The sequence below is a fragment of the Grampus griseus genome (genome assembly GCF_964374135.1).
Source record: "Grampus griseus genome assembly, chromosome: 9".
In the NCBI taxonomy this organism is placed as follows: Eukaryota; Metazoa; Chordata; class Mammalia; order Artiodactyla; family Delphinidae; genus Grampus; species Grampus griseus.
This window is the reverse complement of record NC_139003.1, coordinates 6,737,931-6,762,341: the sequence shown is the minus strand read 5'-3', so window position 1 is coordinate 6,762,341 and position 24,411 is coordinate 6,737,931. Positions and strand designations below refer to the sequence as shown.

Here is a 24,411-nt window from a genome sequence, read left to right as displayed (position 1 = left end):
GCCCCTCTGGGGCAGCCAGACTCCTTCCCGTACCCCCTTCTCTCAGCCTGCATAACGTAGCCTCCCCCTCAGCTAACTAACTCTCCACGGGGAGTGGGGTCACAGGATAGGGCCTCCCGGACAGATGCGGACAGTGGCCGCAGCTGTCGCTCCCCATCTATGGGCAGGCGGTGGTGTGAGTGGACAGAGACCATCCTGGTGGAGGAGGAAGTAACCCCCCGTCAGGAGGACCTGGTGCCCTGCACCAGCCTCCATCATTACCAGCGCCGGGGCTGGCGGCTGGACTTGACCTGGAGTGGCCGTGTGGGGCTCTGCCCCATCTACAAGTGAGTGACGTGGAGGCTGGGCTACCTGCCGAGCAGGAGAGAGCCGTGGGGTGACATCCTTAGAGTAGGGGAGGACTGAGCGGTGACCTGGAGAAGCGGGCATTTGGGAAGCAGGTCGTGGGTGGGCTCCAGAGGGGTGGAGGGTGGGGGTGGGGGATGAGTGGGCACTTCCGTGGGCAGCGCAGGGAGAGTCATGATGCCTGCTCCCCGTGCCCCGCCTTCAGTCCGCCTTTCTGAGATCATTCTCGCTTTGGAAATGGAGACCAAGAAGGGAAAATTACACGATAAAGCCTCTCAGAGAGTAGGTGACCAGACTGAATGTCCCAGGCCATTCCCAGGGATAGGGCTGAACACTAACATCTCCCCTCCCCCTACCTGGTGGACCCAGGCCCCCGGAAACCAGGCCTGCTGCACGGAACCTGACGGTGAGGGCTTGCTGCCCAGGCTGGGGGCGGGGGGGGGGTGGGGAGGTGGGGAGCACCCACTGCACCCTGGGTAAGCGCCTGAGATTAGCCCAGATCCAGGGTTGCCTGGAGGTGGCAGTCCGCCTGGGGAGGGAAGTCCGGTCCAGGCTGACTGTCTGGCTCTGCCCATTCTCTCTTTCTACCCACCACAGCCCTTGCCGAAGCCAGCCTTGAGGGCCACTGCTTTGCCACATGGCTGTGCCAGCCGAGGGCAGCCTCAGCTAACGCTTCTGTGGGGCCTGGAGGAGTGCTGAGCCTGGCCTTGGGGACACAGCGGGCGGGACGGCCACTCCCAGCCCTGCCACAGCTGCTCCAGCCACAAACTCCCCGGTGGGTCCACAGACCCCAGCCTGCGGGAAAGGCACAGCCCCGGCCGTCACCTGCTCCCCTGACAGGCAGTTAGAATGCTTTTATTTTTTAATTATTTATTTATTTTTGGCTCCGTTGGGTCTTCGTTGCTGCATGTGGGCTTTCTTGTTTTTAGTTGCAGCGAGCGGGGGCTACTTTTCGTTGCAGTGCGCAGGCCTCTCATTAAGGCAGCTTCTCTTGTTGCAGAGCACGGGCTCTAGGCACGCGGGCTTCAGTAGTTGTGGCACACGGGCTCAGTAGTTGTGGCTCGCGGGCCCTAGAGTGCAGGCTCAGTAGTTGTGGCGCACGGGCCCTAGAGTGCAGGCTCAGTAGTTGTGGCGCACGGGCTTAGTTGCTCCGCAGCATGTGGGATCTTCCCGGATCAGGACTCGAACCCGTGTCCCCTGCATTGGCAGGCGGATTCTTAACCACTGCGCTACGAGGCTGCAGCCCAGGATGTGTGCCATCAGTTGCTGGACGGTCCATGCAGGGAATGCCATGTCCAGGTACGGGTGGGGGTGGAGGTGGCATCAGGCACTGGAGCGGTGGGAAGGGGGAGTGCTGGGGAGCTGCCAAACGGGGCACCTGGTCCAGGCACCAAATTGCTTTGGGCCGTCGGTCAGGGCGCCCCCTCTGGGAGGCTCCTATATATTATCTCTAAGGTTCCTTGCAGTGTTCACCTGTTTGGTTATAAACCAGGGCGTTTTGGAAGCAAGAGGAGGGAGGCGCTGATGAGTACTGGAGAAGGCTGGTTGGCTGAGGGGCTGTCCCAGTTCGGCAGGTGCCCCCTGCTGAGTACCACGAGGCCTTCCTCTTTGCCTACCGTGCTGGGGCCCCAGCGGGCAGTGGGCGGGAGGAGCGGCTGGAGGCCGCGTGCCCCACCTTGGCCAGCTACGCCCAGGATCGTGCGGCGCGACGCATCCACGTGCGCTGGAGGAAGCCCGGCTTCTGCGGTAGGGCTCCCGCCTGTCCCTCTGTGCACAGCCTCTGGCCTCCCCGCTCTGTGGAACTGGGAACTGACCGAGGGCCGTCACGTGGCTCCTGTTTCCTGAGGGGTCCGCCACCCCCTGAGCGCCTCTCTCGGGGGGCTGCCAAGGCCTGCTGGCTCTCCAGCGGCAGCGGGATCTGACGGGAGGAGGGAAGCTCCTTGGGCCTCACAGCCACTCCTGTGCCCGCAGAGCGCCTGTGCCTAGGGGGCCGGCTGTGCTCGGACTGCGCCTGGGCCTGCCCGCCCAGCTGCTCGGCAGTGGGCGAGGGGGGCGAGGGGTCCTGCGGGGAAGAGTGCGTGAGCGGCTGCGAGTGCCCGCCCGGCCTCTTCTGGGACCGCGCCCTCTGTGTGCCTACCGTCCGCTGGCCCTGCTACCACCGACGCCGGCGCTACGACCCCGGTGACACCGTGCGCCAGCTGTGCAGCCCGCGGTGGGTCCACGGGCCTTGCTGGCCTTTTCGCTCGGGTTGGAGGCTCCCTGGTCCCCTCTGATCCCTCCCTTATGCTATCTCCTCAACCTGCCTCCCTTCTGGGGCCTCCCTCACAAGAGACCTGTGACCTCTCAAGGCATAAGTGACGGCCCTGCTTAAAAACCTAGCCGGTGACCTCCATCAGTTGATCTCTAGGGCTAACGGGGAGAAGGGGGTGCTGTGGGAGGGAGGGACCAGGGTTTTGTGGGGGTAGGAGGGCGTCTCCAGCTCGGTCCCTCCCCCTCCACCCCCTCCACTCCACCCCCCAGCCCCCCCTCCACGCCCTCCACTCCACCCCCACCCCCTCTCCAGTCCACCCCCCACCCCCTCTCCACTCCACCCCCACCCCCTCTCCACTCCACCCCCACCCCCCCTCCACTCCACCCCCACCCCCCGCCTCCGCCGTGGGACCGATCCGGAGCGCGCTCTCCAGTCCCTCGCGCCCACAGCGTTGGCCAGGACGGCCGCTGGCTCTGCGCGCAGGCGCCGTGCCCCACCGAGGGCGCGGTGGGCGGGGACGGGCATTACCTCACCTTCGATGGGCGGAGCTTCTCCTTCCGCGGCCGCGCAGGTCGCCGCTTCAGCCTGGTGCAGGTGTCCAGAGGACCAAGTCCGGGAGCGGGATGTCGTGCCAGAGCGGGGGCCCTCGCAGGGGTGCTATGGGGGAGAAGGGACTGTAAGCAAACCACTGAATAAACAGAACACACAGTCGTCCGGGGAAAAGCTGAGAGAGAAACGACTCTGGAGGGAAGATGGCAGCCGCAGACCCACAAGCCTGCCCTTTGGGTTCTTGCCTCCTCCTTAGGTTCCTGTGAAAGTCCCGCCGTCATCGCCACCCCAGCCCAGGGGCCCAGAACAAAACCCAACCTCACGGTCCTTTCTCACACACGGGACAGCTGGACTTGTCACACGCTACTTCCTGTAAAACAACCCCAGGGGAAATGAGGGTCCTCCTTCCTCCCAGCCCTCCCCCAATAAAGTTAGGTGACTTCCCAGCTCCAGGCCCAGGCCACCTTCTTACACACATAGGCACAAACAGGAGCTCGCACATGACATGCTCACACGTGTGCACATAGATTTAGCGTGTGTGTGTGCACGGGCACACATAGAGACGAGCGTACATACCCACAGGGAGGAGGGAGAGGAGACATGTTGCCCAAACATGCACACACACACCTCCACATGCGGGTGCACGCGAGCACGCACACGCACACACACGTCACATATGCCAGCCCTTGGTGAGGGTTAAGCCCCTTACCTCACAGAGTCTGGCTGGCTGGCAGGCGGTCAGCGTACGTGCTGCGTGGAAGCTGCCCCAGTGTGTGCCGTTGGTGACCAGTAGAACAGGAGCTGCTCTCAGGGTCTGCCCCACCGCCACCATGTTCCTCACCATCGGCCCCAGGACTTCGTAAAGAGGCCGCTACTGACTGTACTGGAGCACGGGGACTGCAATGCTGGGAGCTGCCTCCACGCCATCTCGGTCTCCCTGGGGGACACCCACGTCCAGCTCAGGGACTCAGGTGGCCTCAGCTCTCAGGGTACCTACCTACCAGGCCTTCTGCTCCCAGCAGCCCTCTGGAGTGTGGCTCAGGCCCCAGGGGCCTCCTGTCATCTCTCCTCTCCCTGTGGACTTGGGCTCTGTCCAGCACCCTCCATCCACACTGCCCTGTGGTTCCTGAGCCCAACTCTCCCGCGACTCCCTCAGCCCAAATCACTGCCTCAACTTCCCCCTCACTCTGCCATCTCTGAAGCAGACATAAAGTCCTGCGGAAATTTCCCAAGCCATCTTCTGCCCCATCCTGAGGGGAAAATACAATTCATAATGTTCTGAGGGATCTGAAAGGCCTCTTGGGGTGAGCGAGGCAGGCAGGCCCCTCCCAGCTCTGGACAGCCAGGGCCCAGTCCCAGCCCCTCCTGCACACTGACTCCAGGGGCAAAGGCAAAGTGGGTGCGAAGGGTCACGTGGGGGTTGTAGGTGGGATGCGTGACCTCCCAGGGGTCACTCCAGTTCCCCTTGCTCAGGGTGGGCAGCCCACCATGACACAGGCCCTCCCCCCTCCTGCCCCAGGTCCTTCCCCTTCTCACAGCCCCATCCTGCAATGTGCCCTCCCCCCACCATCATCAGCCCAGCCCAGCCCTGTGGGGGTGGCCCCCTCACAGACCCCCTATTGCAGGAGCAGTACTGGTGGACGGGCAGGATGTGGTCTTACCCTGGAGCGGCGCTGGGGGCCTCAGCGTCTCCCGGCGCCTCTTACACTTTCCTGCTGCTGCGCTGGCCTGGGGCCCGCATCTTCTGGGGAGCGTCTGACCCTACATCACCCTGGACGCCCGCCATGCCCTCCAGGTGTGCCAGAGGGCGGGTGAGTGGCTGGGCGAAGCCACAGAGGGCCTGGAACCAGCAGGATGACTTCCTGACTCCTGCTGGCAACGTGGAGACCAGCATTGCCGCCTTTGCTAGCAAGTTCCAAGTGGCAGGTGAGGGAAGGTGCCCCTCGGAGGACAGCGCCCCACTTTCCCGCTGCAGCACCCACACTCAGCGTCACATTTTCGTGGAGGCAGCCTGTGCCATCTTGCATGGCCCAGTCTTCCAGGTAGCCAGCTTGGGGGCACTCCTCCTGTTTGCACCTGGAAAATGGGGTCAATACCTGCCCTGCCCTCCTCCTGGGCTACCGGGAGGGCCCTGGTGCCGTGCCAGGACTGCTGAGCACTGGGAGGTGGCAGTGGGGACCAGAGAAGACAGGGGAATCCGTGCGGGAGGAGCCGACCCCCTTCCTCATCTCCCTCCAAGGAGTGCTACGGGCTGGTGGACAGGGCACGGTTCCACCTGCGCTGCTTGGCACCTGTGTGTGGCTGCACCCACGGCGAGGACTGCCTGTGCCCCGTGCTCGCTGCCTATGCTCGGCACTGTGCCCAGGAGGGTGCCCTGCTTTCCTGGAGAGACCAGACCCTCTGCCGTGAGTCTGCTCAGCCGGCCAGCCCCATCCCCAGGCTCTTTCTTCCAGCACCTTCTAGGAATGGCTCAGTGGGATCCAATGGCTTTGCAGCAGGGGAGGGTCCCCAGAAGGACCTCTGACCTCGGCAGTTTGCTGGGTTTGCCTTCTTTCAGAGACGTAGGGACTGGCGGGTCCGGAGGGGTGGGCAGAGCAGCAGTGGCAATGCCCCTGACCTGCATGCATCTCTGTGCCCAGCTGTCCTGTGTCCTGGTGGCCAGGAGTACCAGGAGTGTGCCCCAGTGTGCGATTGGAACTGTGGGGAGACTGAAGGCTGTGGGGAGCTGGGAAGCTGTGTGGCCGGTTGTAATTGCCCCCCTGGGGCTGCTTTGGGACGCTGAGGGCCAGTGTGTGTCCCCCGGCTCATGCCCCTGCCAGCTTGGGGCCCATCGCTATGCCCCTGGCAGCGCTACCATGAAGGACTGCAACCACTGGTAAGAGCACACACCTGTGGGGGGAGGCAAAAAGCTTGGGGGTGAAGAGGTGGAGCTTAGAGAAAAGGGGCCGGGGATGTAGCTCTGTGGATTCCAGGCCGATGGCATGCACGTCAGAATGACAAAATGCTGATAACTTGCCCTCAGTTGTGGAGCACTTCAGGGCCTGTAAAGCGCTTTCACGTATATTACCTTATTTAATCTTACTTTATTCTTACAATAACCTAGTAAGGTAGGAAGAGGAAGAATTGTTCCCATTTTGCAGATGAGGAAACTGAGGCTTGGATAGGCTAAATAGCCTGCAGAGTCACATAGCTTGTTAATGATGAAGGACTAGAACCCAGATCTCTGAATTCCAGGTGAGTGTGGTCCCGAGGCTCTTCAATGGGTTAGGAAGTAAAGGCAAGTTACAGACCTAGAGGGGCTGTGCCGGATTCAGGCTTTGGTGGGTGAGAGTGAGACTTCAGTGAAATCCTTTTCCTACCTGTGCTGGGAGTAGGGTTGTTCAATATCTCTGCCCCTCCCCAGAGCCCAGAGAATGGCCTCTATTCGAGTTGGGGCAGGAAAGGGTGACAGTGTCTATCCCAGGTATGGCCAGGTGCTGGAAACACTTCCTGTGCTTGTGACAACTGGGGTCGGGGGTGAGACGCTCAGGTCTCCAGTGTCAGAGCTGGATTTTCCCTCAACGTTAGGGGCTCCAGACCCCTGGGATCCTGAGGTTCTCCCAGGGCAGGTCAGGGGCCTGGAAGTGAGTCTGGGTTTGGGCCTGGCCCTTACCTGCCTCCCCACCTCTGGCAGCATCTGCCAGGAGAGGGGCCTGTGGAATTGCTCTGCTCAACGCTGCGCCCCACCGCGGGCATTCTGCCCCCGTGGGCTCGTCTACATCCCTGGTGCCTCCCTCCTCACCTGTGACAGCCCCAGTGCCAATGGCTCCTGCCCTGCAGGCAGCATGGGGGGCTGTGTCTGTCCCCCAGGAGCCGTGTTGCCGGTAAGTCCTGGAGGGGGCTACCCGAACCAGAGCCCTGCCCTGACCCCTGCCTGTGTGTAACTGGTGTGGGGGGGATCAGGCAGTCCGCCAAGGAGCCCTTTGTCCCCGGCCTCTGCTCAGGATGAGGGCTGCGTACCTCCCGAGCGCTGTCCCTGCCGTCACGGTGGGCAGTGGTACCCGCCCAACGCTGCAATCCAGGAGGACTATAACATTTGGTATGCCCACCCCGTGACCTGTAACCCTGTGACCTAGTGACCCCTGGCTAGGGGCTAGGGTGATGGTGGGTGGGATATCCAGACTGGCCTGGACAACCGGAGTCCTCAGCATCTCTCCAAACTGAGGGTCTGTCTGGAGTTGCTTGGAATCTGGACCGGCTGCCTCCCCTGGATACAGTTCCAGGTCCCTGTCTTCGTGAATCTGTCTCCCCTCTCCCCGTTGCCCACAGGGTGTGCCAGGGTCGGCAGTGGCGCTGCACGGGCCAGCGGTGCGATGGACGGTGCCAGGCACCAGGTGCCCCCCACTATGTGACATTCGATGGGCTGGCCCTCACCTTCCCCGGGGCCTGCGAGTATCTGCTGGTGCGGGGCCAGCGGCCGTTTCACAGTCTCTGCCCAGGACCTGTCCTGCGGGGCCAGCGGCATCACCTGCACCAAGGCGCTGACCGTGCGCCTGCAGAGCACCGTTGTGCACATGCAGAGAGGTGGCTGCGACATTGAAGGGTGACGTTGCCAGGGAGGGGCACCCCAGGTGGCATCACAGCTGCGTGGGTAGCTGAGGTCTGGGGTTCCCCGTGTCTCCCCACTGCTAACCATCAGTGCAGTGGGGCTGGTGCCTCTTCTCTTGGCTGGGAATCATAATTCCGGAAGGCTCCATGAAATTAAAGCCCAGAGAGGTCTAATGACTAGCCCCAGGTCACACAGCTAGAGAAGCAAAGGAAAGGTTGGAGGGGAGGCTAGGAGGGCCTCGTGGGGATCTTGGAGCCCCTTTATTCCAAGGCTGAGCCTGAATGTCTCTCTCCCTCCACAGGCCAGGCAGTGACAGTGAATGGGGTGAGTGTAACGCCCCCCAAGGTCTACACGGGCTCCGGGCTGAGGCTGTGCCATGCTGGCCTCTTCCTGCAGCTCGCCACCTTCCTGGGCCTCACCCTGCTCTGGGATGGAGGCAGCCCCCGCCCCCAGCCATCTGACCCCCACCCCGAAGCTCCCCACAAACTGTTCCTCCTTCTCATGTGTGGTCAGAGTCTCCAAATTATGTTTTCATAATTATATTTTTCTTCATTATGAAAGCAATACCTCCTCACCAAAGAAACAGTTTAAAAATACCAAGTTTTAGAGAGAAGAAATAAAAATACATTTCCTGACATCCCACCACCCAAACCCAAGCAGTTGGCGATTTAGAAATAACCGTTACTGAGAAATCAAAGGAGATCAAAATAACCCCCATCGTGGGAAAAAGTCGCCTGCACTGAGGCCTCTGGGGCTGGTGGGTGTCACAGGCCGTCCTGGAGTCTGGAATCCTGCCCTTTGGAGAATTTCCCTACCCCCCCAACCTGGGTTTAGTTCGGAAAGTAGGCTCTCACTTCTTGCCCTTAGCCCCGCAAAGGTAGGTCTCTTCTATCCCCACCAATCATCACCCCCGAAAGAGGGAGCCAGCGCCCCCTGGTGGGTGGTGGTACTTACCTGGGAAGGTCAAGCAGGCCCACATAATAGGCACCTAGGTCTTCTCCCAGCCCCCTGCCCTAAAGAAGGCCTCCGAGATCCTGTCTCCACAATCCTTCCCCCTGCTGCCCTCTCCGTCCGGGCACCCGAGTCCTGGTGCAGCTGTCCCCCGAGTTCCGCGGCCGGGTGGCTGGGCTGTGTGGAGACTTTGATGGAGACGCCAGTAATGACCTTCGGAGCCGCCAAGGAGTCCTGCCTGGAGCCCACGGCTGAACTGGCTGCCCACTCCTGGTGCCTCAATCCTCTCTGCCCCGAGCCAGGGGACCTGCGGCACCCCTGCGCCGTGAGGATGGGCAGGAAAGGGGGAAGCGAGGAGGGGCAGCTGCGGAAACCCGGGGTGGGGGGGTTCGAGAGGCTGGGTGCTGCGGAGGAGTCTGGCTGGTCCACCGTGGTGTGCCCGGCTGGGCCCGCGCCCGCTGCGGGGTGATGCGGCAGCCGCTCTTTGCCCGCTGCGGTGCGGAGGTGCCCCAGAGCAGCACTTCGAGTGGTGTGTGCGTGACACCCGCAGGTGAGAGGAGCAGGCCTGGGGAAGGGCTGGGCCCGAGCGCTCCCTCCCTCAGACGTGATTCAGGGGGCGACTGTGTGTGTCTCTGCTCGGCCATCGCCACCTACGCAGACGAGTGTTCCCGGCACCGCACGGGATCCACGTGCGCTGGCGCAGCCAGGAGCTCTGCCGTGAGTGCCCCACCCTGGGTCCCGGATGCCCAGTCCCACCACACGTTCAGCTCCTTCTAGGATACTTCTAGCCTGAGAGCCGGCCATTCATTCATTCAAGGGCGAATACGTGTGCAGTGCTTACTGTGCGCCAGACACAGTTCATCCCTAGATGAACCAAACGCGATGAAATTGCGGCTCTGTGGAGCGCGCACGTGGCACATAGCCTCGGCAGGGGCTCGGCAAGGGTCTGCGCCACGCACCCCCGTGCCCTCCTGAGTGTCGCCTCAGGCTGGCTCGCCTGCTGCTGTTGCACCCTGGTGCCCTTGCACCTCAGGGACCCAAGCCTCTCTCCCCTCCACCCAGCTCTGCAGTGTGAAGGGGGCCAGGGGTATGAAGCCTGTGGCCCCACGCATCCCCCCCCAACCTGCCATGACCACGGTCCTGAGCCTGGGTGGCACTGCCAGGCCGTTGCCCGTGTGGAGGGCTGCTTCTGTCCTGAGGGGACTCTGCTGCACTGTGTGTACGGTCAGAGTGGGCAGAGGGCAGGGGCCCACAAGGCCATGGTGACAGGGCTGGCACAGAGGGCTGCCGCGCCCCTTTTGCCAGAGCCCTGCCCTCTGTGATCTCAGGAGGAGTCTGCCTGGAGCCGGCTTCCTGCCCCTGCGAGTGGCGAGGCAGCTTCTTCCCCCCGGGCACCGTACTGCAGAAAGACTGTGGCAACTGGTTAGTGGCGGGCCTGGGGGAAGCCCTGTGCCCTGGGCTGGCTGAGCCCTGGACACTGTCCTCAGCACGTGCCAGCAAAGTCAGTGGCTTTCTGGGGATGACGGTAGCCGCGGGGAGGAGCCGGTGTCTGGCTGTGCGGAGGGAGAGGCCCCATGCCAGGAGGGCGGGCACTGTGTGCCCCACGGGTGGCTTTGTGACTACCAGGATGACTGTGGCGATGGCTCAGACGAGGAGGGTGAGTGTCCCGGGTGGCAGTGGCCGAGTGGCGGGTTAGTCCTTGAAAGTGTAACGGAAGCGTGCGTCCTAGGGCGACTTCCTAAGCTGCCGCTCCTGTTACCAGCAGCTGCGACTTGTGGGCAGGGCTGTTCTGGTTTCTGGGTTTGGGGGCTTCTCTGGGACCCTCTGTTGGCATCCTCAGCCTGCCTGCCCTCCCCACACCAGGCTGTGACACCCCAGGCCGTGGGGAGGGGCAGACGTCTTGCAGCTCCGGTCACTGCCTGCCCCTGGCCCTGATCTGCGATGGGCAGGACGACTGTGGAGACGGGACGGATGAGCAGGGCTGCCCGTGCCCCCAGGACTCATTGGCCTGCGCTGATGGGCGCTGCCTGCCCCCCACCCTGCTCTGCGATGGGCACCCTGACTGTCCGGACGCTGCTGATGAGGAGTCCTCTTGGGGTTAGCGGTCCCTACCCCGGACTCCAGTCCACCAGGTGTCCCCTTCCGAGAGACCCATCTTGTGGGTCCCCACCTGCCTGCCTCCCCTCCTTCACCAATCCAGCTTCCAGCTGAGAAATGGGCACCTGTGGGTGTGTGAGTGAGGGCACCCCAAACAGTGAGGAGAAGGGGCAGCGCCCTGGGACCAGCGCCTTTCTCTGGCTACAGGGCAAGTGAACTGCACCCCTGGGGAGGTGTCCTGCATCGATGGTGCCTGCGTGGGGACCATCCACCTGTGTGATGGAATCTGGGACTGCCCAGATGGAGCCGACGAGGGGCCAGGGCTCTGCCCGCTCCTCTCTCTGCCCACTCCCCCGGCTGGTACCTTGCCTGGCCCCTCTGCTGTCTCCAGGGAGACTGCACCTACTCCCCAAGTCAGCGTCAGCCCCGGTGAGTCTCCTGGAGGGAAGGGGGTGAGAAAATGGGGTCTGGAGGCCTGGAAGGGAGGGGACAGCGCCTCAGAGGGAGGCCTTGGGGCAGATGCTGGGGATGGGAAGGAGCAGGGCCCAGACTCAGCCTCCTGGAGACACCGGAATGAAGGAAGTGAAGAGCGTTTGCCGGGGACTGAAAGAGTCCAGACTTTATTCCCAGAAGTTCAAGGTTCCCCTCTAAACCGACTGGCGTCTAACGGGAATTCTTGGATGCGGCGGGAGAGCTTTTGGAAAACCAGTAGGGCAGCAAAAAGCGGGAGCGGCTGGACTTGGGGAGGGCCGGGCGCAGGTAGGGGGCCGGAAGGGCCTGGAAGGGGAGCGGAGCCGGAGGCGGTGGAAGGGCCCGGCGGCCTGCAGGCATCCCCGGGCGCCCGGCCGGGGTGGAGCGCGGAAGCCCCCGCAGCGCCGCCCTGCGGCCTCTTCGCGAGCGGCGGCGGCAGCGGCGAGTGCGCCCCGCGGGGCTGGCGTTGCGACGGCGAGGACGGCGAGGACAGCCGCGACCGGCCCTGCGCGCCGCACCTCCCGCCCTGCGCCCGCGGCCCGCTCTGTGTGGCCCCCGCGCAGCTGTGCGACGGCGCCGCACACTGTCCCCACGGCTCGGACGGGGACCCCGGCGCCTGCGGTTCGGGGTGGCGCTCTTTAGAGAGCGACTTAGGTCTGGGGGCCGCCGAATCTGAGCGAGTTTTGTCCTCCTTGAATCTTTTCCCGGAAACTCTCTTTGAACACTCTTGCCCGCCCGCCCAGCCCCGGGGGAGAGAAGAAAGGGCCTTTGTCTTTGCCCGTGTGGAGGGCTGCTTCTGTCCTGAGGGGACTCTGCTGCACTGTGTGTACGGTCAGAGTGGGCAGAGGGGAGGGGCCCACAAGGCCATGGTGACAGGGCTGGCACAGAGGGCTGCCACGCCCCTTTTGCCAGAGCCCTGCCCTCTGTGATCTCAGGAGGAGTCTGGGCTGGATGCATCAGAGGGTGGGCAGTGAGTGGCTCTGCCGCAGGGGGTGAGGGACAGTTTGGGGGGTCTCCCCCAGCTTCTCCCTACCAGGCCTGGGGGTCCCCTCTGTGTCCCCGCGAGTCAGACCTTCACGGCCTGGCCACCTGGTGGCAGCTGGGCGCTGTCCACAGGCCCCATCTCCTCCCCTGTGGCCTGCCCCTCCTGGACCCCTCACAAAGGTGTCTGAGCCAGGCTGTGTCCCCTGAGGGTTTTGCCTCATACCCCCAGCCCGTGCCTCCGGCTGCCCCGCTCTCCTCTGCGGCCTCCTGCCCCCCTGCGGCAGCCTCTTCCCCTGTGGTTTGGCTCCCCAGCTGTGCCTGAACCCTGAGCGGCTCTGCGATGGGCTCCCCGACTGTCCGCAGGGCGAGGATGAGCTGGGCTGTGGTAGGCACCCTGTTCCCCTGATGGAGGCCACGGCTGGCGGGGCCCTGGGAGGTGACTCTCACTCCCACCTACCTGTTTTCTCTCCTCTTCCCTTCAGAGGGGCTGCCAGTCCCAGGAGGCCCCAACAGGACAGGGCTTCCCGGCCCAGAATACTCCTACCCGGATGGCCTCTGCCTCGGTTTCCAGCTGGTGAGGGTGGGGAACGGGTGGTGCGGAAGGTAGAGCCGCTGTGCCCCCAAAGCGAAAGTCGCCCTGACCCCGTTCCCCCCCAGGTGTGCGCCGGGCAGCCTGACTGTGAATTGGCGGGGGAGGCAGGGCCCTCCTGGGAAGAGCAGTGCTGTGAGGCCTGGGGCCCCTGGAGCCCATGGGCGCCATGCAGCCAGACGTGCGGGCCCGGGGTGCAGGGCTGCAGCTGCCGCTGCTCCCCGCCCAGCCTCCCGGTGCTGCGGCACTGCCCGGGCCCCGAGCACCAGACTCAGGCCTGCTTCACGGCCGCCTGCCCAGGTGTGGGGTCCTGGGCACCAGGAGGCCAGTGGGGTGGGCAGGGCCTACAGAGAGCCAGCGGGAGGAAGGCACTGGTCCCCGGCCCAAACTCACGGCCCACCTCCCCACCGGTCGGCCCTTTCTCCTCACAGTGGACAGTGAATGGACCTCCTGGTCTCCCTGGTCCCCATGCTCTGAGCCATGCAGGGGCACCATGGCCCGGCAGCGGCAGTGCCGCCCACCCCGGAACGAGGCCCACACCTGTGCCGTGCTGCCTGGGGCCCCTCCCAGCACCCGCCAGACCAGTGAGTGGACGGGAGGAGGGCAAGGTGGGTGAAGTGTGGAGGGGCTGCTGGTGGGCGGCTCGTCCCTGAAGGGGACCCACCCTCGATGACCTCTGGTTCGGCTTCATCTCAGGACCCTGCCCTCAGGACGGCTGCCCCAATGTCACCTGCTCCGGGGAGCTGGTGTTCCATCCCTGTGCCCCTTGCCCTTTGACCTGTGATGACATCTCTGGTCAGGCTGAGTGCCCCACTGACCGCCCTGCAGCAGCCCAGGTAAGGGAGCTCTGGGCCTGGGGTACGGCAGGCATGTCTGCCGGGACCGAGCTCTCCACAGAGAAGCCTCGCTCTGGGCCTTCCCTAGGCTGCTGGCGCCCCACAGGGCAGGTGCTGGGTGACGAGGGGTGGTGTGTGTGGCCGCGGCAGTGCCCCTGCCTGGTGGACGGCACCCGCTGCTGGCGCGGGCGGCGCGTCGAGGCCGACTGCCGGCTCTGCATCTGCCAAGATGGACGGCCCCGGCGCTGCCGGCCCAGCCCAGATGGTGCCGGTGAGGCCCCCCCGGCCCTTCCTGAGGGGTCTCTGGTCTCCTCCCAGACCAGCCGGCGGAGCACCCTGCCCTGCTGTGGCCCTGACTCTTGGCCCTCCCTCAGCGAACTGTGGCTGGTCATCCTGGTCTCCCTGGACCGAGTGCCTGGGCCCCTGTGGGAGCCGCAGCATTCAGTGGTCCTTCCGGAGCGCCAACAATGCCTGCCTCGCTGGCTGAGGTCGCCAGCGCTGGGGCATCCACCACAAGGCCCGCAGCTACTGCACCCGCCAGGGACCTGCGGGGACCTTGACCTCACCTCCAGCTCCCACGTGGGAAGCCGCCTGTGCTCAGGGTGCTTCCCCGGGCACCACGGACCCCAGATAAGGACCCCCACACTCTGTGCCCCTATTAGTCTAAACACCAGGACTCCCAGCGCATCTTCGGGGATCCCTGGCCTTCTCCTGCATCAGCTTTATGCCCTGAAGGTCCAAAAAGGGGGTGCAGGGGGCCCACAAGTCCAGGGATGGGTATGGGCCCTCTGGTTGGCACCCTGTGCCTCTGGAGGTACCTGGGTGAGGCTTGTAGGCGGAGTAGCCACATCCGCCTGTCCAGTCCCCTCTGGGGCCGCTCCACTGGCATAGCTTCTTCCATACCCCTCGCTTGGGCCAGCTGCCGTTTCTCGGGTTTGGGGTGGGATCAGGGTGACGGGGTGACCAAGTGTCCCCGTTGGCCCAGGACTTTCCAGGTTCTATCACTGAGAGCCCTGAGTCCTGGGAAACCCCTCGCTCCGGGCAAAACAGAATGGGGTGGTTGCCTAGCTGAGCCACTCAGCAGGTGAGGGGCGTCCCTCCCTCCCCAGGTGCCAGCCGAGGCCCCGCGAGGGTCCGCCGAGTCGGGGATCGCTGGCGAGAGGGCCCCTGCAGGGCTGCCCGTGTCTGCACGGCAGCACGTCACGTAGCTCCCACTACTGCCCGCTGGGCACCTGCCCCCAGGCGAGGGGGGAACAGGGGCCCTGGGGCCAGGGCGGCGGGGGCGGGGCGAGGTGTGTAGAGGCCAGGGTCGCAGGTCGGGCCAGGTAGGTGGCCAGTTCAGCACGTCTGGCCTGACTCTTGTGCCCGCAGGACTGGGTTCTGGTGGAGGGATTGGGAGAGTCATGTTGCCACTGTGTCCTGCCTGGTTAGTGGGTCTGCGGGGTAGCAGAAGGGCCCCAAGGGGAGGAGGGTGGTGAGGACTCAGAGCGAGCCACAGGTGACAGCGCCGAGTGGGGGGCACCGGCTACCCAGCCTCAGGGTGATGGGAGCCTGGGTCCTGGATGCTGGGGAAGGAAGGGGCCCTCGGGTGGGACTGGGGGGAAGAGCGCTCGCTTGTCTCTGCTCTCCTAAGGCCAGGCCTCAATCTCTGCCCGCCTCCTCTGACCTTTTTGGGGTTTTGCGTCCCCTGTGAGGTCACCCTTGAGGACACTTTCTTTTCTCTGGTTCTGCTGGGCCAGATCTGGTTCCTTCCCTGTTCCCACTAAGAGCAACCATGACAAAGTTGGGCTTTTCAAGAGCATCTTTACTTGGAAACTGAATTATAAATAAAACAGGAAGATACAAAGGCTCAGAAACTGATGTGCCTTTGGGTCCAGATTCCATATCTTAAAAGTGCACCCATAGGCTGCTGAGGTTAGGAGAGAGCCCGCACGCACAGTTGTACAGGTGGTTCACTGCACAAGTTACGTGGCGAGTGGGGGCTAGGCTCTAGCCTGGAGGACCGCTTCCATCCAGAGATACCCTTTTCTCGTGCCCACAAGGGTACCCAATTAGCGACAGCAGCCCTGGATTAGGAACTGCAGCCGCTCGGTCCTGGCCCCTGAAGTGGCTTTGGACTGGTGGTTTTATTCTACGTTAAGTATTCAGTGGAAGTGAAAACCCCCAACTCACAACAAGGGAAAGAGGATGGGCTTTTCCAGCTGGGGAGCTGTTCTCAAAGCTCCTGGGAAGTCGTGGGCGAGAAAGTGCCCCAGGAAGTGGAGAGAGGTCAGGGAGCTGGACCAGGGGCTGGTGTGAGCCTGAGTCTCCCCACACAGGAGACAACCACACGGTCCGCCACATGGCCCCTCCAGCCCCAAGCCCCCAGATCGGGGCCCCTCTGATCACCTACATTCTGCCTCCCCCCAGAGGCAAGGGCCACGGGCTATCGTAGGGCGGAGGGGGGATGTTGCCCAAGGGTTGTCCAACCTGGGAGGGCAAACAGGATCGCTGGGCTATACCTCTTGCTTCCAGGGGGAGGATGGTTTGCCTAAGCATCTAGACGTCATCCCGGCCTAAGTTGCCTCTGCATCCCTGCCTTTCCGGAACCAGCCTTCTGTCCCTGTTGACACCACAAGGTCAACTGTGTGGGCCCTTCAAATCCCCCAACTCCCCTCATGCCTTCCTAACTATGACCCTAGCAGGCTCCTGCCAGCCTCTGCCCTCCCCCAGCTCCAGCCCCTCTCTCATGCACCCAGATCCCTGCTATTCTCCCCTGGGCCTGGCCCAACGCCCCGAGGGGAGCCTGCATGCTTCTCCCCAGCAGCTGGAGCGCCCCACCTGGGCTGCCATCCTGAGGCCTCCCACGGAGGCACCTGGGCAGCAGGGCTGGAGCCCCGCAGAGGAAGCTTATACTCAGTGGCACGCCCAGCCCCCCTACTTGCAGCTGGACCTGCTACGGCCCTGGAACCTCACTGGTGCGTGGGGAGGGGGCAAGGGCTGGGGGAGGAGGTGGCAGACGGTGGATGGAGGTAGCGGTGGCATTGGAGGTTGGTGGGCTGGGGTAGTGTTCACTCTGACCCCTGTCCCTCCCCCCAGGCATCGTGCTCATTTGACTGATGGGAGGACTGAGGCTCAGCTGGGAGAGGCGATTTATGATGGAACTAGAGCCTGGAGTGGGGGCGTTCTACGTTCTCCTTCCAGTTGCCTCTTTGTCTTTCCTGAGTGTAATTCACTTCCTGGGGTGCACTTGCTTTCTGCTCAGAAGCCTTGAAGCACCCAACACTCAAAGCTGATACCAGGATCTGCCAGTAGAGGGCGCGCTAACCCCGTTCCCTCTGTTTTTTTCAATTTTCCGTTCTTTTTTCTTTCCTTTCAGTTAATTTTCTTCTTTCTTTTTATTTTCTGTCCCCTGGTCCTCCCCCAATTCCCTCCTTCATTCTTCCTCTCCCCCTGCCCCTTTCTCTTTTGCCTTTTCTCTCTTAGATTTTTTTTTTCTGGAATGTCCACAAATTTGACAAGTGGGCTTTAAAATATTTTTATTGGAGAAAACTAAAAGGGAGGAAATACTCAAGAGAAAGATCCAGGAGACTCAAGCTAGTGTCTACTCCTTCTGAACAGATGAGGCACCCAACTCTTCCTCCACGCCCTGCCCTCACTTCTCATCCCCACACCACCCACGGCCTTGTCAACCCCTCCCTGTCACCCCAGGGACCCTGCTCCCTGAGCTCCCATGCAGCCCCACGACCTTCCCAGCCGCACCCCGAGCTGATGCCTCTCCCAGGTGGGACCCCAGGGGAGAAGTGAATGTGCCTAGGCTGAGCTGTCAATCTCTGTGTCCCCAGGGCCAGTGCCTGGTGTGTGTCCCTTGGGCAAGCAGTGGCTGGACAGTGCACAGGGCCCTGCTTCCTGTGCAGAGCTCAGTGCCCCGAGAGGGACTGACCAGCCCTCCCACCCTGGCTGCTGCTGCAGAGCACTGAACTCAGGGCGCGTGGCTCTGCTCTGCCAGCCCCGTGACCAGCACGTGACCCCAGGCAAGTGGCGTTCAGTATGGGCCTCTGTTTTCCTGTTTGTAAAATGTTGATTGGTCTGGAAATTCTTTTTTTTTTTAATTTTAATTTATTTATTTTTGGCTGTGTTGGGTCTTCGTTTCTGTGCGAGGTCTTTCTCCAGTTGTGGCAAGCGGGGGCCACTCTTAATCGTAGTGCGCGGGCCTCTCACTATCGTGGCCTCTCTTGTTGACGAGCACAGGCTCCTGTGGTCACCCTGGACCCCATGGAGCGAGTGCTTGGTCTCCTGTGGCCCTGCCCGACACCACCGGCACCGCTTCTGCACCAGGCCCCCCGGCGTTACACCGTCCAGCTTGGCACTGCTGCCCCCACTGGCTTCAGCCCCACCTCCTTGCCCAGGCCCTGAGGCAGAGGAGGAGCCTTGCCTCCTGCTGGGGTGTGACCGTGAGTCCCGTGGAGCCCAGATGTGGCCTCTGCGCCCTGTGGATGCCTGCCGCCTTGCACCAGCCAATCCCCCGCCACTCCTGTGTGGGCGGCCTCCAGAGCCGGACCCCACCCCGGGGCCTGGGGGATTACTGCGAGGGGCCTCGGGCCCAGGGCGCCGCCTGCCAGGCTCTGCCATGCCCAGGTACCTGCTGGCGATGGGGCTGGGTCAAGGGGCAGAGGTGGGAAAGCTGCAGGGAGCATGACGGGGAGAGGGGCCTGGGTGGGCCGGGGTGGGCGACCCACCCAGCTCTCTGCCTATCCTGTCCCCTCCCCCCAGTGACCAACTGCACCGCCATCCAAGGGGCCGAGTCCAGCCCCTGTGGCCCTCCCTGTCCTTGCTCCTGTGACAACCTCGTGGTGAGTCTGGGTTCCTGAGGGTCACTTTGCGGGACGGCAAGGTGTGGCTTTGGGGTGTGGCCCCTCTGACCTGGGATTGCCTCGCAGTGGTGAAAAGGGGCGGGGTCAGCGCCCATCAGGGTCCCACTTGCTCCAGAGAGAAGTGGGAGCGAGCCTCACCCAGCAGCCCTTGCCTTCCTTACCGCAAACATTTCTCAGTTTAAACGTTTTATGACAGAAGCAGCATAAACACATAGGCAGGGGCAATCATCCCGTTATAACATCGTAAACCCCAGGGGCGTATCGGCGCACAGGCCTTGCCTCCGTGCGCGCGCCTGTGCGCCTGCGCCTGCGGGGGTGTGGGGCTATCCTCTGAGCGCCCGCCCAGGACCATGGAGAGGGACACAGGCAGGCCGCCGGGGTCTCTGTCCAGCGGCGCCTGCGCGGTGGTGAGGAAGCCGACCCGAATCAAAAATGCTGAGAGAAGGGCTGGGGAGAAGGGACGCGCTTTGAGGCCCTGCTCGGACCTGTCCAGGGAGGTCGGGAGGCTCCCACACGGGGGCAGGACGAGGAGGCGGTGCCTGGTCCCGGCCTCCCCCAGGGAGCCCCAGCGCCTTCCCAAACGCCCCCCTCCCCCCAGCTTTCCAGTCGCCTGCTCCCTACGTTCTAGGAGGTCTGGGAGGTGCCTCGGTCCCCACTCATCCCTCCATGGGGTCCACGTTTGGAGGCCACTCCGCCCAGGGAAGCTCCTCTCAGGCTCTCCTCTCCCTCCCCCTCCTCCCCTGGAGGAGAAACTCCGGTGGACGCGCGGCGTAAACTGAGTGTAGAACGTAGCAGTTCTGAACTGGAGCCTCGCACCTTTCCTCTGCCCCCCTCCCCCTCCACTTCATCTTCCGTCCCGGGCGCCCCTTCCCGGTGCCCTCGGCCCTGCTTTCCGCTGACCGGGGCCCTCCCTTGCTGTCCCCCAGCACTGGGTTTGGCACTGCCAGCCAGGCGGTTACTGCCCGCCGGGTCAGGGGCTGAGTGCCGACGACGCTGTCTGCGTGCAGCCCAGCCACTGCAGCTGCCTGGGCCTGCTGACCCGGGAGCGGCACCGTCCTGGCGCTCAACTGGCGCCGCCCGATGGCTGCAACTGCTGGTGAGGCGGGTGTGCAGGCAGGATGCAGGGGTGAAGGCACCGTGTGGGTAGGATGCAGGATGCAGGGACAGGTGCAGGGGTGAGGACAGGACTAGTCCACTTTGTGTCTCGTGCACCTGAGCTCTCCCGGTCTCAGCGGATGCACGCTAGGCTCCCACAAGCCCTGAGGAGGTGTGGCAGGCTCCCTAACCCCTTGTCTGACAGGTGGGGAAACCGAGGCAGGCAGCTCCGCAGTTCTGGGGGACTTCGGAGGGCTGGGCGTGTGCTGTGAGGGGCAAGGGGGCGGCGGTGTGGTGTTTCCTCCTACTGTCTGGCCCCTGTCAGCAGCAGCGACCTGTGATCATTTCCCCATAAGACAGAGTCCGCAGGACACCTGAGAGGGCCCTGAGTGGGTCAGGGAGCAGGGGCTGGAGGTGCTAGAGGACGGGGAGGGTGACTGAGACCTCAGAGGGAAATGGGGCCAGGCGGATGGAAGGGAGGGCCGATTGGGAGGGGTGTGTGCGGAGGACCCGGCGGGACTGAGCTGCCCTCTCCCTCCTGTGCCTGCGTGCCCCGCCCAGCACCTGCTCAGAGGGCAGGCTGACCTGCACAGACCTGCCTTGCCCAGGTATGCACCCCGCTCCGGGGAAGGTGAGGAGAAGCAGCCCAGGGGCGCAGAGAGAGTTGGGTCCAGGGGAGGGATGGCTGCACCCCAATGCCCGCCATTCACCTCCACAGTGCCTGGAGGCTGGTGCCCGTGGTCAGAGAGGACGGCGTGCTCCCAGCCCTGCCAGGGCCAGACGAGGACCCGCTCCAGGGCCTGCACCTGCCCGGTTCCTCAGCATGGAGGGGTCCCGTGCCCTGGGGAGGTAGGGGAGGCAAGGGCCCAGCATCAGAGGGAGACCTGCGCCAGCCCCCCTGAGTGCCCAGGTGACATGCCCCACTAGGTTGCTCCAATCCCCCTGACGCGGGTGAACAGTCCCACTCGCTGCCGGAAATGCTCTCCTAGGGCCCAGGGCCTCACCCCTGCCCCCTACCGTCCTCCCCTACCCGCTTCCTTCTCCCCACGCGCCTTCCGAGGATGTCCACAGATGCGGAGAGCTGGCACCCGGCAGGTGGCTCCAGCCTGTGCCACTGCACTTTCTCCTGCGCTCCCCGCAGCAGTGCTCCTGTGTGCTGACTGCCTCGCTGCTGCAGGAGCTGCGAGCTGCCGGCACTGACCCGGGGGCTCACCTGTCCATTCTGGGAGAGGGGGGTCAGCCCCTTGGGCCTGGAGATGAGTTAGGCTCAGGTCAGACCCTCCATACAGGCTGCAGCAACTGGTTTGGACCGTGGAGAGCCAGGGAGCTGCATGGGGTTCGGAGCCTGGCACTGGCAGGTGCTCCAGGGATTGGCAGATGGGAGGCAGAGGGGCAGAGACAGAGGGCAGCTAGGGCAGGAGGTGGGCAAGACCCACTGTGCCTGGGGGCAGCTACAAGCGGACACAAAGCCACAGCTGGGCCTGTGGCTGCCAAGTGGGAGAACCGTGACGGCTTGGGGGCGGGGGGCCGGGGAGGAGCTGCAGGAGGAGGGGCCCCCTGCCCACCCCCACGCCTCCTTCCCTCCGTGACGTCCAAGATGAACCCCTCTCCTGCAGACCTGCGGTACTCGGGGCCTTGACAGCTCTCGCATTCTGCCTCGTGGCCGCTCACCCATGCCCTGGCTGAGCACCACACGCGTGCAGCTGCTGTGGGCCCTGCACGGCGCTGGCACCAGGATGACAAAATGATTGCCACACAGCCCTGTCCTTGTCTCCCCTTCTGCACAGGGGCTGCTGGAGCAGGCTGGAGGTTGCATTCCCCCAGAGCAGTGTAACTACCAGCACATCTCAGGAGAAGGAGCTGGGGTGACCCTGGCCCCCGGGGACCAACTGCAGCTGGGCTGCAAAGAGTGGTGAGTGTTGGGGGCGGGGAAGGTGGCACCAGAGCGCTGGGACCAGAGAGTGGAACAGGGACGGGGAGGGGTTCCCCAGGGCAGCCGCGCAGAGAAGGCCAAGCTAAGCCCCACGGGCCCGGTCCCAGCTTCCTCTTGCTCCAAATGAGCCCAGAGCCCAGGTTACCCCTACGTGAGCTCCCTGCCCACGGCGCTGGGCTGGGTCCTGCCTCCTGAGCCCACCCTGACTGCCCCCTCCCACAGTGAGTGCCAGCATGGGGAGCTGCAGCGCACCAGCCGGGGCTGTCAAGGTAACTCGGGACCAGGGGGACCAACTGTCCCCGTTTGCCCAGGGTGGAGGGGTGGGTTTCTGGGACTTGGAACTTTCATTTCTAGGACAAGGACGGTCCCAGACAAACCAGGATGGTTGGTCACCCTGCCCTGGCCCCCTACACCTCCCTCAGCCTCTCCTGTTTCCGGACCTTCCTGGTCACAAGCTGAGCCCCTCCCTCCCTATCTACTGTGGTCTCTGGGTCTGGGGGAGGGTCCCGGGAAGGATGCTCATGTGCCGCCCTTCCTAGGTCTTCTGCCTCTGAGCCGCTGGTCCGAGTGGTCACCCTGTGGGCCCTGCCTCCAGGACTGCCCTAGAGGAGCACTGGCCCAGGGACCCAGCTGGCCTCTCCTCCACCTCGGTCCCCACGCTGGCTTCAGAGCAGCACCGCTGCCGCCTCTGTTTGGACCCCGAGACGGGGTCCAGACCTCTGCACCGTGCCACTCAGCCAGCAGCGTCTCTGCCCAGACCCTGGAGCCTGCCAAGGTGATGGGAGGGGCGGAGGCCACAGGGGGAGGGGCCTGGAATGCGGTGGAGTTGGGCCTGGCCAGGTAGGGCTGGGCCCCGTTGTTCACGTCAGCGTCCCAGCAGGTAGCTGGCCTGCTCGCCCTCCGGCTAGTCCCCAGGGCCTGCTGGATTTGAGGCTGGAGGGTCAGCAGCTGGAAGGTGAGGAAGGGGGCTCAGCTGGAGGCAGGAGGCGGGCCTTGGGACCGACTTCCGCTTCTTCTCCCCAGATTGATGCCAGTGGAGTCCTTGGGGGGCCTGGAGCCGCTGCCAGGTACCCTGCAGTGGGGGGTTCCAGCTGCGCTGGAGGAGGCTGCCAGGGGCCATGGGCTCAGACTGAGAGCTGCACCATGGGGCCTTGCCCAGGTAGCCGGCTCCAGCAGCGGAGGAGGGGCCAGGGGTATGGCACCTGAGGGGGATGCTGCCTCTGGCCCTGGAGGTGCCCAGGGAAGGCTCGGGACTCACGAAGTCCCGACACAGACTCCTACCTTCTGGTCTGCAGGAGAGAGCTGCGAGGCCCGGGACCCTGTGCCCACCCTGGACCGTGCCGACCACTGCCCAAGAAGCTGTGCCGACCTCTGGGTCCGCGTGCAGTGTCTGCAAGGACGGTGCCGCCCAGGTGGCGGGCAGACGGCTGGGCCGTGAGTTATAGGGCAGCCGAGTGGATCTCTGAGTCACTTTTAGCAACCGGCTGGGGGTCCTGCCCGAGTGAGCCTTAGTCAAGACAGGCTGCGTCCTAAGGATGCTCTCAGGAAGCCTCAAAGTTTCCCAGGGGGTCTTCCCTGGTGGCGCGGTGGTTGAGAGTCCACCTGCCGATGCAGGGGACACGGGTTCGTGCCCCGGTCCGGGAAGATCCCACATGCCACCATGGCCGCTGAGCCTGCGCGTCCGGAACCTGTGCTCCGCAACGGGAGAGGCCACAACAGTGAGAGGCCTGCGTACCGCAAAAAAAAAAAAAAGTTTCCCAGGGTGGTGCCCACACCCAGGGCAGGTGGAGAACAGGTCGTGTGGGGGGAGGGGCGGGAGGAAGGGCGCTCCAGGGCTGCCTGAGGCTTTGGACTCCAGCTGGCTAACAGAGGGATCCGTCACGTGCGCCCGCCCCAGCCCCGCTCTCCCAGGCTGCCGCTGTCCCCCTGGCCAGCTGGTACAGGATGGGCGCCGTGTGCCCATGTCTTCTTGCCGCTGTGGCCTCCCCAGCCCCAGTGCTTCATGGGTGCTGGCTCCGGCCGAGGCGGGTGGCTGGACTGCAAAAGCTGGTGTGGCTGCTGGCCGGCGGCCAGGCAGGGACATGGGGAGCTCTGGGTGGGAGGCTCGGGCCAGGTCAGAGTTATGGGACTTGCTGGGGAGCAGAGGCTCTGTTCACCTGGCTCTCAAGGGTCTGAGCCCTTTCTGCACACTGCTGGCACAGCACCTGTGTTAACGGGTCCCTGGTGTGCCGCCCCCATGAGTGTCCAGCCCTCGGGCCTTGGTCAGCCTGGAGCAGCTGCAAGGAAGGTCCTGCGGGGGCACCGTGCCAGGCCCAGGACACGGAGCAACGGCAGGAACGTAACCTGCAGCCCTGCCCTGGTGAGCACCCAGGGCGCTGGGTGCCTGCTGTTCCCTGCCGTGCTGCCGAGCCCAGGGCCTGTCCCGGCTGATCGCCACGGCCGGCGGAGGGTCCCGAGGCAGCCCCCTCCCTGGGACACCACCTCACTCTCTGCGCTCCCCCCAGAGCGCCCACCTGGCCAGATGCTCAGCCCCTGTGCGACCTCGTGCCCGCGCCTGTGCTCGCATCTGCAGCCTGGCACCCTCTGCATGCAGGAATCCTGCCAGCTTGGCTGTGACTGCCCTGGAGGGCAGGTGGGTGTGGGCACCATGCCCTGACTCTCCCGTGAGGGAGCAGGCAGGTGGGGGGAAGGGGTGATGGTCCAAGTGTAACCGGCGCCTGCCCCGCCCCGGCAGCTGCTGCACTACGGCACGGCACGGCATGTGTGTGCGCCCAGCTCTCTGCCCTGGGGCCTCAGCTTGATTCCTGAAGGGCAGGGCCGGGAACTACCCCCAGGGACTCTGCTCACCCAGAACTGCACCCGCTGGTGA

The 24,411-nt window shown here is 64.1% G+C and overlaps 1 protein-coding gene across 1 annotated transcript in view; it reads left to right on the top strand.

The window, feature by feature from the left end:
• The window catches only part of LOC309827770 (SCO-spondin-like), a gene marked incomplete at both ends in the record, with an annotated part of 27,525 nt that extends 3,114 nt beyond the window's left edge, over positions 1–24,411 (top strand). The window contains 55 exon segments of the mRNA XM_082662579.1: positions 168–326; positions 715–821; positions 943–1,027; positions 1,029–1,041; positions 1,045–1,120; positions 1,912–2,091; positions 2,317–2,557; positions 3,046–3,190; positions 3,999–4,134; positions 4,757–5,187; positions 5,385–5,550; positions 5,785–5,906; positions 5,908–6,020; positions 6,819–7,008; positions 7,129–7,223; positions 7,454–7,591; positions 7,593–7,708; positions 8,035–8,169; positions 8,809–8,921; positions 8,923–9,149; positions 9,287–9,357; positions 9,360–9,401; positions 9,747–9,898; positions 10,015–10,106; positions 10,172–10,341; positions 10,548–10,781; positions 10,989–11,141; positions 11,541–11,873; positions 12,466–12,621; positions 12,719–12,810; positions 12,894–13,125; positions 13,257–13,409; positions 13,522–13,932; positions 14,036–14,145; positions 14,149–14,263; positions 15,980–16,091; positions 16,374–16,618; positions 17,486–17,688; positions 17,887–18,132; positions 18,194–18,278; positions 18,414–18,493; positions 18,769–18,921; positions 19,441–19,610; positions 20,171–20,217; positions 20,328–20,458; positions 21,397–21,521; positions 22,138–22,251; positions 22,253–22,317; positions 22,566–22,567; positions 22,571–22,644; positions 22,646–22,701; positions 22,838–22,954; positions 23,454–23,591; positions 24,047–24,174; positions 24,277–24,411. Of these exon segments, the coding sequence (XP_082518705.1) occupies positions 168–326; positions 715–821; positions 943–1,027; positions 1,029–1,041; positions 1,045–1,120; positions 1,912–2,091; positions 2,317–2,557; positions 3,046–3,190; positions 3,999–4,134; positions 4,757–5,187; positions 5,385–5,550; positions 5,785–5,906; positions 5,908–6,020; positions 6,819–7,008; positions 7,129–7,223; positions 7,454–7,591; positions 7,593–7,708; positions 8,035–8,169; positions 8,809–8,921; positions 8,923–9,149; positions 9,287–9,357; positions 9,360–9,401; positions 9,747–9,898; positions 10,015–10,106; positions 10,172–10,341; positions 10,548–10,781; positions 10,989–11,141; positions 11,541–11,873; positions 12,466–12,621; positions 12,719–12,810; positions 12,894–13,125; positions 13,257–13,409; positions 13,522–13,932; positions 14,036–14,145; positions 14,149–14,263; positions 15,980–16,091; positions 16,374–16,618; positions 17,486–17,688; positions 17,887–18,132; positions 18,194–18,278; positions 18,414–18,493; positions 18,769–18,921; positions 19,441–19,610; positions 20,171–20,217; positions 20,328–20,458; positions 21,397–21,521; positions 22,138–22,251; positions 22,253–22,317; positions 22,566–22,567; positions 22,571–22,644; positions 22,646–22,701; positions 22,838–22,954; positions 23,454–23,591; positions 24,047–24,174; positions 24,277–24,411 (7,930 nt within the window).